This window comes from Lissotriton helveticus, chromosome 7 (assembly GCF_964261635.1).
Source record: "Lissotriton helveticus chromosome 7, aLisHel1.1, whole genome shotgun sequence".
Lineage (NCBI taxonomy): Eukaryota > Metazoa > Chordata > Amphibia > Caudata > Salamandridae > Lissotriton > Lissotriton helveticus.
This window is the reverse complement of record NC_136068.1, coordinates 121324957-121338400: the sequence shown is the minus strand read 5'-3', so window position 1 is coordinate 121338400 and position 13444 is coordinate 121324957. Positions and strand designations below refer to the sequence as shown.

The 13444-nt window shown below is 41.8% G+C and overlaps 1 protein-coding gene across 1 annotated transcript in view; it reads right to left on the bottom strand.

Moving 5' to 3' along the window:
* LKAAEAR1 (LKAAEAR motif containing 1) overlaps nucleotides 1-13444 on the bottom strand; it is a 129933-nt gene that overhangs the window by 19739 nt on the left and 96750 nt on the right. Inside the window, exon 3 of the mRNA XM_078650432.1 lies at nucleotides 6620-6742. Within this exon, the coding sequence (XP_078506558.1) occupies nucleotides 6620-6742 (123 nt within the window). The remainder of the gene's footprint in view (nucleotides 1-6619; nucleotides 6743-13444) is intronic.

Sequence of the window (13444 nt, the reverse complement as noted above, 5' to 3'; positions counted from 1 at the left end):
CCCTCCCCACGTCACTGCCTGGTAGCACTTCCACTAGGAGCCTCTACCGTGCACATGGGATGCCTCCTCAGACCGTAAAGCCCTGTTCTTGGTGGCATTCCATGTCATGGGGAACCCTCAATGCACACACATGAATGTTGTGTGGGCTGAGGCACAAAAAAGTCAAAAACCTCCATTCCCTCCTGGGAGACAGGTACTTTTTACTATGCAAAATGTCGAACATGGTGATTGGTCTCGTTTTTCTTGTTCATAAGGAATCTGCATATAAATGTAAGATGGCGTGCTTTTCAATTTAAGTATAGAAGATATACAGTAATGTTCTGTTAAATTCAACAAAGCCCAATGTTCACGTTTCATATTTTTTCCTTTGAAAACATAATTTCCATTTACTCAGTTCCCCTTCAGACTCCCGTGGGAAGTTTCCTTTTAAAGCTCAGCATTTCTAAGTCGTTCCAAAACTAGTTTCAAGAGTGTCTTGCATAATGAATGAGGTTGTGTGTCAGCCTACTAAGTTATTTCTGTGTTGTGTGTTCATGAGTTTTTCCTCTTTGAATACGGGCACAAGTAGTTCATTGTTCAACTTATATTTTTCAATCAAACTGAATGCATGCTTCTCAAATAAAAAATCAAACTGAATACATGCTTGTCAAATAAAAATCAAACTGAATGCATATTTCTCAAATAAAAAATCAAACTAAATGCATGCTTCTCAAATTTAAAAAAATCTAACTGAATGCATGCTTCTCAAAGAACAAATCAAACTGAATGCATGCTTCTCAAATAAAAAAAATCTAACTCAATGAATGCTTCTCAAAGAACAAATCAAACTGAATGCATGCTTCTAAAATAAACAAAGATCGAACTGAATGCATGCTTTTCAATTAAAATATCAAACTTATTACATGCTTCTCCAATAAAAAATCAAACTGAATGCATGCTTCTCAAAGAACAAATCAAACTGAATGCATGCTTCTCAAATAAAAAAAATCTAACTCAATGAATGCTTCTCAAAGAACAAATCAAACTGAATGCATGCTTCTAAAATAAACAAAGATCTAACTGAATGCATGCTTTTCAATTAAAATATCAAACTTATTACATGCTTCTCCAATAAAAAATCAAACTGAATGCAAGCTTCTCAAATAAAAAAAATCTAACTGAATGCACGCTTCTCAAAGAACAAATCAAACTGAATGCATGCTTCTCAAATAAAAAAAAAACTAACTGAATGCATGCTTCTCAAAGAACAAATCAAACTGAATGCATGCTTCTAAAATAAAAAAGAAATCGAACTGAATGCATGCTTCTCAATTAAAATATCAAACTTATTGCATGCTTCTCCAATAAAAAAATCAAACTGGATGCATGCTTCTCAAATAAAAAATCAAACTGAATACTTGCTTCAGATACCTGATCCCACGAAGATCACTTTGTTGAGGGGTTTCAATATTCAAATTCTGAAATGTGTTTTTAAAATTTTTATGAAATGTAAAATAATATATAAACTCTATTTTGCAAAAATGTTAAAATGTAGATGCTTCAAAATGTTTTGGTGTCCATTAAAATGTTTGACCTGTGTGGGCACACCTGACGCAGTGGTATCCGTGCGGGAAAATCCGGACATGTTGCAGCTCCATAGAAGGGAAAGAGGCAGAAGAGACCTATATGAATGTTTGATTCACATCCCTCCAACCCAGCTTGCTCAGCCCACCTTCTCGACAAGTCCCATTGCTCACCCCATTCATGTCATTGAGCACACACCCATCATACTCTTTCTGTCTTTGAGTATAGGTGTTCTGGCTATCCATGTTATTATGTCTACATCCCAGCAAGTTTCTGAGACTGGGTCCAATTCACAGAGGGTGGGAGAAAAGCCAGAAGTGTCATTCCCTGATGTTAATTTTATGTGGGAATCCCAAACAATCCCATTAGCAGCTTAGAGATTTACACCAGTTGAACATTTTCTGGAGTACTCACTCGCATAATATTTACACTTAAGGAGTTTGAAAATATGATGTAAATTTGCATGCAACTTTTTTTTCTCCCACACATTAAATGTTGGGATGCTTACCCCCCCGATTCCAGCCATGGAAATGCATTTATTTTACTCATTTGTATTGCGCGCGAATCATCCCCAAGGGGATATCTCGGCGCCTAAGAAGTGGTCATCTAATGAGTAGAAGGATCTTAGAACAGCCAGGTCTTAAGCAATTTTTTTAATCTGGCAGGTTGGAGCATGCACGAATCTCATCAGGGAGGCTGTTCCAATGAACGGGGGCTAGATGAGAAAAAGCCCGACCTCCTATTTTGGCTTTCTTAATTCTCCGGGTGCACAGGAGCTTGTGATTGCTAGATCTCAGCTGACGCACGGGTAGATAAAGTTCAAGTTTCTTCTTAAGATAAGAAGGGCCTGTACCATGGAGCGATTTAAACACAGTACATAGAAGTTTAAACATTGCTCGTTTTCTGATAGGAAGCCAGTGTAGTTGACGTAGAAGGGGAAGAGATGGGGTACGTGCCGGTTTAATGAGGGCAAGGCGGGCTGCAGTGTTTTGAACTACTTGCAGATTAGTTTAGTTTACTGATGCTCTTGTGTTTGACCACTTGAGAGTTCCCTCAGCAGGATGCTAGAAATAGTGGCCATGTGATTACTCACAAACATACAGATTTGTGAGTTTTCCTAACTTTTCAGATGCATACCCACCCTGAAACACCTCCAAAGATTCCCCTAACACTAAAACTAAGATTGGGGGCGTACCACCATATTGTCAGAAATTGGTATTTACAATTTGCATTGCAAACATTCCACAAATCCAGATTCCTGGAATCAGAATTGGGAATTTGCCTTTGCAAATCGATTTTTGTGCACCTACTTTCAGAGGGCACACACTCTTGCTAGAGCATTTACTTTCCAGTAGAAAAGGCATTTTGTGTTGGAAAGGTGCCTTATTTCAGCACAACTAGTGCTTTGAGCTGCTTCTTTGGCTTCTTGGAGTGAATTTGGTTTTACTTGGGTCGAACGTGGGCTTTACAGTTCAAGCACCCATAGTTTTAAATGCTAAGCCTGAACTACTAAGTTAGTCAGACTAGGCTTTGCTTGAAAAAATAAAGCATCCTTGAGGCGGGCACTAACTTTGAAAAATATTTTTATTTGTCTAAACATTACACACATTGCATGTGTGCTGCACTGTACAGCACACATTCAATGTCTGGCACAGGATTTTGTACTTCAAAGGTAGGCTTCCAGTACAAACCATATGCTAGACAGCATAAACACACCTCTTCGTCGTGGTGGAAAGGTTGTGCATAGTCCTGGGTAGCCTGTTTGTGAACCAATGCAGGCAAAGAGAGCAGCAGCAGGTCATTTTTAGGCCACCGTGTACCAGACAGCGCCTCTGTCTAGTTTGCTAAATAAATCTTGGGGATTTTCAGAAAGTTGACCTAGTAATGCATTGTACCCATTGATCATCATTGGCTTTATGGTTTGTAACTTACATTTTTGGGCTTTCTATTGGCTGGCTTTATTTGCTCAAGGCTAGCGACGTTCATTTTGTCCCTCCCGTTGCCTAAGCCGTGTTTAAAGTATTCTCCATGAACTCCCTTTCTGTTAACAGACCTTTAAATTTTGTTCTTATCTTGTCACATTTGCTGTGCACTCAAAGACTGAAAACAATGTCAGGAGTTGTCTTCTGAGGGCGCTTGTTTACTTTTATTTCTTTGACTTTAAAGTGAGAGGATTTATGTGACAATCTTGCTAGATACTGGAGGTAGGAAGGAGTTTTTTTCTAGTACAAGACAGCATTTAAATGAACTGTGTAAGTATTTCAGAATATATCAGAATTAGGAACACAAATGAAGCACATTTTTTGTTATTTCTGAAGTGTGTTGGAAAAAAATTCTTTAATATGAAAACGAATTTCCAAGCACTCAATAATAGATCATATGTCGATGTAGTGGTATGAACTGTTCTTTAATTGCTGTATCCAATTCTAGTCCTCACATTTGGACTTTCCACTTGCCTAATTGCCAACATGTGTTTCGTCAAAGCTGTTTATTGTGACAGCAGACTTCCTCAAGGCTCATTCACAGAGTATACCAGCCACGGCTCGTGCTGGGCGCTACACCGGGCGGTGACCTCAGGCGGAGGAGGGGCAGGGTGGGGGGTTGTAAAATGCTGGATATGGACAATTACAGGTAAATACCAAGAAGAAAAAAAACAAATTTCGCTGCCCGCGCTGCATCGCCAAATGTGATGCAGCGCGCGCAAAGAAATTCGTTTTTTTCCCCCGTACTTACCTGTAATTGTCCATATCCCGCATTTTACAACCCCCCACCCTGCCCCTCCTCTGCCTGACGTCACCGCCCGGTGTAACGCCCTGCACGAGCCGTGGCTGGAGTATACGGGCATGGTCATCGTGTTCAGGATATCTAGTAAATCTAATTGAATTGAATCTGGTAATTATAGCAAATAGATTAGCTCTATATCATGGCTTAAATATCTCAGTATTCTAGAATATAAACCTGATAAGGGTATGAGGTATCAGAATGCCCGTGACTCAATACACAATGGGACTACTCCCCCAAGGAGACTTTGATCCTGTCTCATACCCTTGTTTGGTTTAGAGTCTAGAATACTGGGATTCGATTCTATTGGATTTACTAGATATCCTGAACACGATAACCATGCCCGTATACTTTGTGAATGAGCCCTGAGAAAGTCTGCTGTCACAATAAACAGCTTAGACGAAACACGTGTTGGCAATTGGGCAAGTGGAAAGTCCGAGTGTAAGGATTAGAATTGGATACTGCAAAAAAGAACAGTTGATACCAGGACTTCAACATATGATCTAATATTGAGTGCTTCCAGATATTTTTGAATTCAACTTGGAAAATGTTTCCCTTCCTCCTCCAGAGCACCATACAACACATGGACAATTAAAATATGGCCTTTTAGGCATAACCACTGACCACACTGATTTTGAAGTGTGCACCAATATACCTAGCACCATTCTGTTTGTCTGAAATTCTTTAATATGATCAAAAAATCATTACACTAGGTGATGCAATGTCCACACATTTTTGTTTGTGCACTGTATTGTTTTATTAGTAAAATTGTATCTCTGTGCAAATGCAATGGTAATTTCAATTTAAAATGTGTTGTTTGTACTGGCAGTGCACTTTCAAAAGATGCATACTCAGCTCTACACCAATAAACTCTACTCTGCACCACTCCACACCCCTGTACTCTACTCTGTACCACTGCACTTTACACCACGCCACTGCACTCTGCACCAGCCCACTCAATGCCACTGCACTCTGTGCCACTTCATGCTATACCGCTCTAATCTGCCCTGTACCACTGTACTCTATGCCAATGCACTCTTCGTCACTCTACTCTACACCACTGCACTCTACACCACTCCAGTCTAAGCCACACAATCCACTCTGCAGAACTCCACTCTACACCACTGTACTCTATGCCACTCTGCAACACTGCACTTTAGGCCACTGCAATCTATGCCAATACACGCTAAGCCAAGGCACTTTACCCAGTAACACTCAACTCTCTGCCCCTGCACTCTACGCCAATCTACTGTACACCAGCTAATCTACTCTGCATCACTGTACTCTATGCCACTGTCTACATCACTTTACTCTAGGCCATTACATTCTATGCCACACAACGCAACTGCACTCTACCCTGCACTACTCCACTCTATGCCACTTCACTCTACTCTGAAACAATCCACTGTATGCCACTGCACTCTATGCCACTCTGTGCTATTCCACTCTATGGCACTGCACTCTATGCCACTCTACTGTATGCCACTGCACTGTACGCCACTCTACTCTACTCCCCTCGACTCTGTGGCACTCCACTCTGCTCCACTCCACTATGCACCATTGTAATATATGCCACCGCATTCTATGACAGTGAATTCAATGCGCCTGCACTTTATGCCACTATACTCTGCAACACTGTATGCCAATGCACTCTACACTGGCCCCATCTACTATATACCACTCCTGTGTATGCCACTCTATGTGACTCCACACTATTCCATTCCAGTTCATGACACTCTCTGCCACTCCCCTCTACTCTTTGCCATTCCACTCCATGACACTCCAAACCACTCTCCTTTATGCCACTAACTGTTAGCCATGGTGAACAGCAGCCACGCTGGACTACAACATGGCTAAAATACACTGGCAAAGCCAATATCTCTTGCATAGGTGAGACATATTGGCTTTGCCAATGCTTGTTAGTAAATATGTCTCTGTACTGCTTTATCTCCTTTGCACAACGCAGCCCAGCAACTTTAGTTGCTCCGCTGTGTTGAACAAAAAAATAATAAGTCTGAGCCACATCTGAAATGGTGTGGTGTAAGAAACACATCTGGACAACTGTGTTGTAAAGGCCAAGTACCATTTCAAGAGTACATCTAATTAAAGAGGACTTTTTCATTGAACCTCTGTCAATATTTTATACCTGTTTCACCCTTCTCTAATGCATCACTTATGTGTAACTCCTGTGTCTCTCTCTTAACCCTGAAGCTGCCCATTGCTTTATCCAGTTCTATCAAAACAAATAAAAAGTACTGGAACAGTAGAAACTTACCTCCGCACGTCCTAGGGGATCTGGGGGGTATCGTATGTCATGTTGTGGTGGAAGAAAGACCTGCAATCTGACCGAGTCCATGGCCGTGGGCTGGCTTGCGATCATTTGGTTTATTTCTTGAGACTGGGTTAAAAAGACAATAATAGAATCAAGTCAGCAAATTAGACTGTAGATCATGTGAGAGATGGATATAATCTTGATATCTCGTTGCAGTGTCCCCTTGGATACTGCAAAATAGGATACTGCAAAAAAGTAAGCTTGTTAGTGAATATCAAGAAACTCATACAGATTTCGATTCCAGTGACCCATGATGTTCTTGCTTGTTCTGGTGTTGATTACAGATATTCTCATATCCGAAATTAATAAAGGCAGCTGCTGTGTACTGGCTGATATGGATCTCTTAGTGTTGATGAACAATTTTCAGCATAAACCTCAGCACAGAGTTTTACATTCAGTACTGAGATGGCCTATATCTTTTTGGCTGACCTTGTATGCTTTAGAGTGTTAGATGGTATTGAAACAAAACTTGACTATAATGAGAAATTAGTCAAGTTTCCCCACTCTAACCACTTATAGCCATCATTTTGTAGCAGCTTTGACCTTCTTAGGTCTTGTCAGTAAGATACAGTTTGAGTCCTGTGGAACAGTGAGCACAAGACCTAGATCCTGGCATACCCATTGCGCTTAGAGTGTTTTCTGAAACAAACAACAAGGTAATGCAAGAAATGCTTGCATTAATCTCAACCACCGGAGATTGTTCGGTCACATTCCAGTCCCCTGTTTTACAGGACTACACCACTCTAGACAGAGCCCTTAAAATCAATTGGTGGTCCTGGTCCAATGGGAACACTCTAGGCTGAAGTGCCAGGCCAGGACCCTTCAAGACAGGAATACAAGCAACCCACAGGACGCAAACCATACCTCACTGATAAAGGCACAAGTAGGCTTAAACAGGCCTTGTATGCTTATGTTCCCGTTGTGAAAGAACCTGAGCTGGAAGTTCAGGCTGAATTGTTCTTACTGGAGCATGGCCAAGGCTGATTTGCATATGACTGGTTTTGGTCTAGAGTGGCATAGAGGGTTAAAAAACAGTGGACTGTAATGACTACTGTTTTTCACCCACTTGTGGTTTAAGCGATCACAGGTGGTTAAGATTATTTAAAGTATAACATCTAATAGTTGTGTTCGTTGATGTTCTTGCACTGTGAGCAAAAAGTATGCCCAGATGTGGGTCCCAGGTCTCTGTGACACTGGAAGTAAGCTTGGAACACTGACAGATTATTGGAACCAAAAATATTGTGTGGATTGGCTATCACGCCAAAAATATTGAGGACCAAAATATCAAGAAGGTAAGTGCACATACGTAAGTATAGATTTACTATTCTTAACTCCACATCTACGTAACTTGAAGATATATATATATATTGTGAAGGAACATATATGTGAAGTTATAGATAGGAAAACTTTGCTTACTTATAGAAAACTACCTTCACAATTTTTTGGTTCTTGATATTCTTGACAAGATATTTTGTCCCACGATATCTTTGTTTCCGATATTCTGTCTAAATACCCTCAAGCTTATTTCACTGACGAATATTAAGTAGGGCGAACCTGGTCTGGTGGTGCTTGTTCTTCCATCTGAGTAGATCTGGCCTGGCAGTTCTGGCTGCACTGTTCCTACTGGAGAAGAACCAAGGCTAATTTGCATATGACCGGTTTCCAGAGTGGCATAGTGGGTGGAAAACAATGGCCAGGAATGCAATCATAGCGATTGCCAGCAGCGGAGATTTATTCAAGCATTCCATCCTTCACTTGGTTGATGTTCATGCCCTAGGTGTGACAGGTATGCCCACATGTGGGTGCTATGCTGACTGGGCCACTGGACTCAACCTACTCACTGAGTGGTTCCTGTCTGGAGGTACCAGATCTGGTAATTCGGCCTGAACTTTTCCTATTGGAGCAAGACCAAGACCCATTTGCATATGTCAGGTCTCTATTTGGAGTGGCATAGTGGCTAAAAACCACAGTGGACCTCAATGCGGTCCAAGTGATCACCAATAGTTGAAATTAATTAAAGCACTCAATCTATCACTTTTTGTTTGTTACTGTTCCTGTTGCAATGGGTATGCCTTGATGTGGGTCCCTTGCTCACTGTGCACAGGACTCAAGCTATACCTCACTGACAAAGCCTTCATAAACTGAAACTGATCTGCGTGTGCTTAATTTCCCATCTAGAGGGGACCTGGCATGCAGTTTGGGATGGACAGCTTCTTTTGAAGCAGGTTCCAGAATGATTTGCATAGGATAGATCTCTGTCTAGAATGGCATAGTCTGATGGAAAATAATGGACTGGAATGTGGTCCCCAGGGGCTGAGATTAATTCAAGCATACCATCTTTTTTTTATTGTGACTAAACTACCATTTTCACCCGCTCTCATGCAAAAGCAAGATTGGGGAATGGGATAAATGAGAATCCTTTAAAAATACCAAAAACTTGATTGAGAAATCAGGCCCTGATAACAATGGCGGGGAGACCGCCACTGACAGGCTGTCAGTGGCGGTCTCCCCACCATCGTAACCAAGTTCACCGCTTGCCCGCCAATCATCCGACGGGCTCCTTAAGCCTGCCGGTGCATTGGAGAGAATTGCATTCCCTACAATGGCACCGCTGTAGGGATTTCAATGTCACTTTACGCCCACCATGAAAAGGCAGACAAAAAGGGACTTTGGAGGCCATAGCGGGACCCCCTTTACCTCTCCCCCAGACATGGGACCTGGGGGCACCTATGGTGCACCCCAACATATCCCTGCACCATCTGGCAGGCACCCCATGTTGCCTGCCACGTAGTGCAGGGATATGTGCAAAGTCCCCTTTTTGTCTTTCGGCGTGTGCTGCAGCCAGCAGCACATGCCGCTATACAAAATATATAAGCATTGAGACACCCGTGGTGGCGGTCGCATTGTAATGCCTATGTTGGAACCGCCGGCAGACTGTCTGGCGGTCCCGTGTCCGATACGGTCTGCCTACCACCGTAATCAGGCACTAAATACCAACCTAAACGGTTGGCAACACGAGCCATCTTTTCAACATAAATAAGCATTGAAAAAAGGTATAATACATATGTTAAATGTTCAAAATCCGGGTCTTTAAAACTGTTTTTTCTCTACTACAAACTGATGAAGTTGTGGAAAGATTTATGAACCGATTTTTTATATTTTAGGCAAACTGTTTTATGTGGGTCTTACGGTTCATTCATTGATCTTGTAGTGTTTTATCTAGGAAACCTGAATCGATATTCCTATTTTATGCCCTTGTCCGCTATAATCAATAATATCCATACAACAGCATAATAATCATATCCATAATTCAGTCGTAGCACATGCCGTCACATTAAGCAAGGCTACTTCTCCGGCCCCCTAGTAAAGCACACTGAGTTCTCTAAACAAAACCAAGCCTCCAGCAACCTGGGAAATCCCCCTTGCTATTGTTTTGATTTCGTCCTAGAACTCCTGTAAAGCACTGTAAGAACGGCCAGTTCTTAGTGACATCTTTATTGACGTCTTATGTCCAACCTTACGTCAAACCCAGGCACCTTTCAGGTATAAATATACCAACGTTGCCTTAAGCAAACACACAGTGGTGATTCTGGAGCAGAGCAGCAATCTACTTGCCCGGGAGCCCAGCTGATGCGAGAGCCCACGGAAGCTGCCCCATCTCCTTGACGCGCTAAGAAAGACGCTGTCTTTTCTCCTGCCGAGAAATCCAGCTCGGGCGTTTCCAGCCTACCCTTGCGGATTGCTGTGATATCGAGTCCTGAGAGAGATACCAGACCTCCTGCTTTCTATTACCCAGGTACGGAGCTGACTAAACCCTTACAGAGAATTCTTGAGTCAGATTCTTGGCAAAACAAACTTAACTTAAACTGCTACTTACTTACTCCCTCCCACGTATTAGGCTTAGGTCAGGTACACCGGGGTAGGCGTATGTATTTTATCTATTTTAAAGTATCATATGGCTAAGAAACCATATCAATGCTTTTACAGTATTATTTTATAATCCTACTTTTACTGTACGCACTTTACTTTACCATGAGCATTACAATCGTGGCAATTCATTTCTCTTGTATGAGGAAGAAGACTGCTCAATAAATAACACCTTTTATTGAAAACGCCCGTCTCTCTTTTCTCTGCATTCTGGTGAAACTAAGTACGCACATTTGACTGAGTGAAATAGCTGTCTTTTGTTTTCACACGACTCTAGAGATATACTCTTATTCAGGGAGAGCAAAGTTGTCATGTTGTACGGTTGTCAGAAGCTAATCCCTTCTTGTCTATCCAGGGAGGTTGAACTCCTCCTCGTTTATTCGAGAAAGTTTCTAGTGACCTCTGAGCTAGCAGGAAAACCTTAAGTCTAATATAGTCAGTAGAGACCTAGATAACCTCAGTCCTACGTCTACACTGCTGAATATATTATTCCAATGCGCAGAGCCTATTTGGAATATAGGAACTACACTACATGGCGCCCAACGTTTGGTAAGGCGATAAATCTAACGCAAGACGTTAGAGTAACTCAGTCGTGCTATTTCACACAGACCCTTTTTCCCGTAAATACTCCAAAAGACGTCTGGAGTGGGTAAAAGGTTTAAAAAAATCCGCCGAAAACTTAGTAGGATAAGAATCCTATGTATAGTTTTTGGTTTAGTCAACGTTGAAGGATACAGTGTTCCAAAAATATTGTGCACCTAATCTTTGTTTTCTTGAAACTTGATCTGCAACAAAAACCTTTCTGTCAGTAAAATGGGAGAAAGTGAAGACGAAAGAGAGACAGCTAGAATAGCAGCTCGACTCCTAGAGGATGACAATAGTCTCCTGCAGACCGACCCGAATGCTATACTCATTCCGGTCAACATAAGAAAAACTATAACTCTTAAACTTATAGACAATGGACTAACATCGAGAGGTGGTATAGTCGTATTCGTAATTGAGGCACATGAATATCGGCAGACAGAGGTGTTCTATTCATGGATAAACTTTCCAGCAGCAAATGCTGTCACACACGAATTCCACTATTACAAAATAGAGGAACCACCGGATGAATACACCCCTTTCGAGGAGGTGGAAATCTCACTAAATTACCAAGAACACCTGCTCTGGTTTAATGGCGCCCTAAAACATAATAATCACATCACCAGGCTCGGTCCACTAGGTAGACCAGGAGCTACGTGGCCGGTTCTAGCCAGCACATGCAGACATTGAAAAAATGTAAATATCAGAACTTTTAGCACAGCTAAAACAACTGATTAAAATTCATAGACAATTAGTCCAATATGTAATGCGGACTTCAACAGTCCAACCAGCTATTAACATTCCACAGCTGACCCCTCATCAGGGGAACACAAACAAAATTACACCACAGAACATACAATCATGTCTGGGTAAAGTACCCATAAAACGGGAACAAATTCCATTCTGGTTAGCACAAAAAATCACTCAAATAGAGGCAGTATTTCCGGATACTACCCCTACTGAGAAACACAGAATTCTGACTATCTGTCTTCCAATGGGGATCGCACCACATGTGGAAGACTGAGACACAAAAGGGGCACAGTCTTTGCTTCCATTTACACAAAAACACATGGCGTTCCGTCCATGGCGGTAATACCCGATGTACTAAGACAGATTCAAAGTGAATACGGTCCAGAACCTGCTTTAACTCTGGGTATGAAATTACTAAAAGACTTCAAGCAGGTCTCGGCTATATTATTAGCCAACATAAAAGGGGAAGCAGCATCTGTGGCGATCCGCCAGAAATTGAAAGAAATAGATATAGCAGAACAACCATTTGAACTTGCCAGAATCATAGAAAAATCCTATGAAGAACTAGGAAGAGATAATTTGGGTGGGAAACCAGTAAAACCCCAACTAACTGAAAATCCTGAAAAAATATTCATTAAAAATAATCTAAACACTCCAAAAAAGAGCTGGGATGGAAATAAACAATCCACTTCCAAAGAAAGAAGATTCCAGCCCAGAGGAAGGTCTCCTCGGCGAAGAGAAAGATCTCCGGACCAAGGACACAAGTCTCCCTAGAGGGAGCCCTCTGAGAAAAGATACAACCTTAGAAATAGGGATAATTTAAAGAAACCTGATAGATATCAAGATATTGATACACGACCCTCTCGATCTTTTCAGACTTCCTTGCAGAAATCGGAAAGAAGAGGACGGTCAGAACAAAGGGAAGAGCACGTCAAGTCCAAAGACAAAGAACCTGCTCATCAAACTAAAAAATGACAATTTCCAAGAAAGAAGGTAGCCAGCATTAAAATAGTCAAACATGCCGAGGATACTGAGGACACAGCTGAAAAACGGAGAGTGGGCCCAGCGCAAGAGAAGTGACCATAGCTCGCAAGACCCTGATGAATCATCTGGAGACAGTGGACACGAATGAATACATTCAAGTGGAAACTGCAGACAGCAGAGTTCCAAACCTCATAAAATATACGATATAACATTACGTATAGAGGGAGATAAGACTAGGAAAGTAAGGGGTCTATTTTGGGATAATCTTTCCAAAGGCTATGACATCCTTTTAGCTGAAAAGGACTGGCCACCAAAGTTTGTCAGGGAGTGCCCTCATGGCGAAGAAATGATTATGCCTGCCTTCTCAAATCACATTCCAATTCATAAAAAATATACACTTGCAAGAAAGTGGGCAGTAGCCCAAGCTCCTGCATTATATAAAAATCATGTAGGTGGGGGCGTGGCCGAGACTGCGATGTGAGCAGACGCGTCTCCTGTGAGCTCCGTCGCCCCGCTGCTCTACTA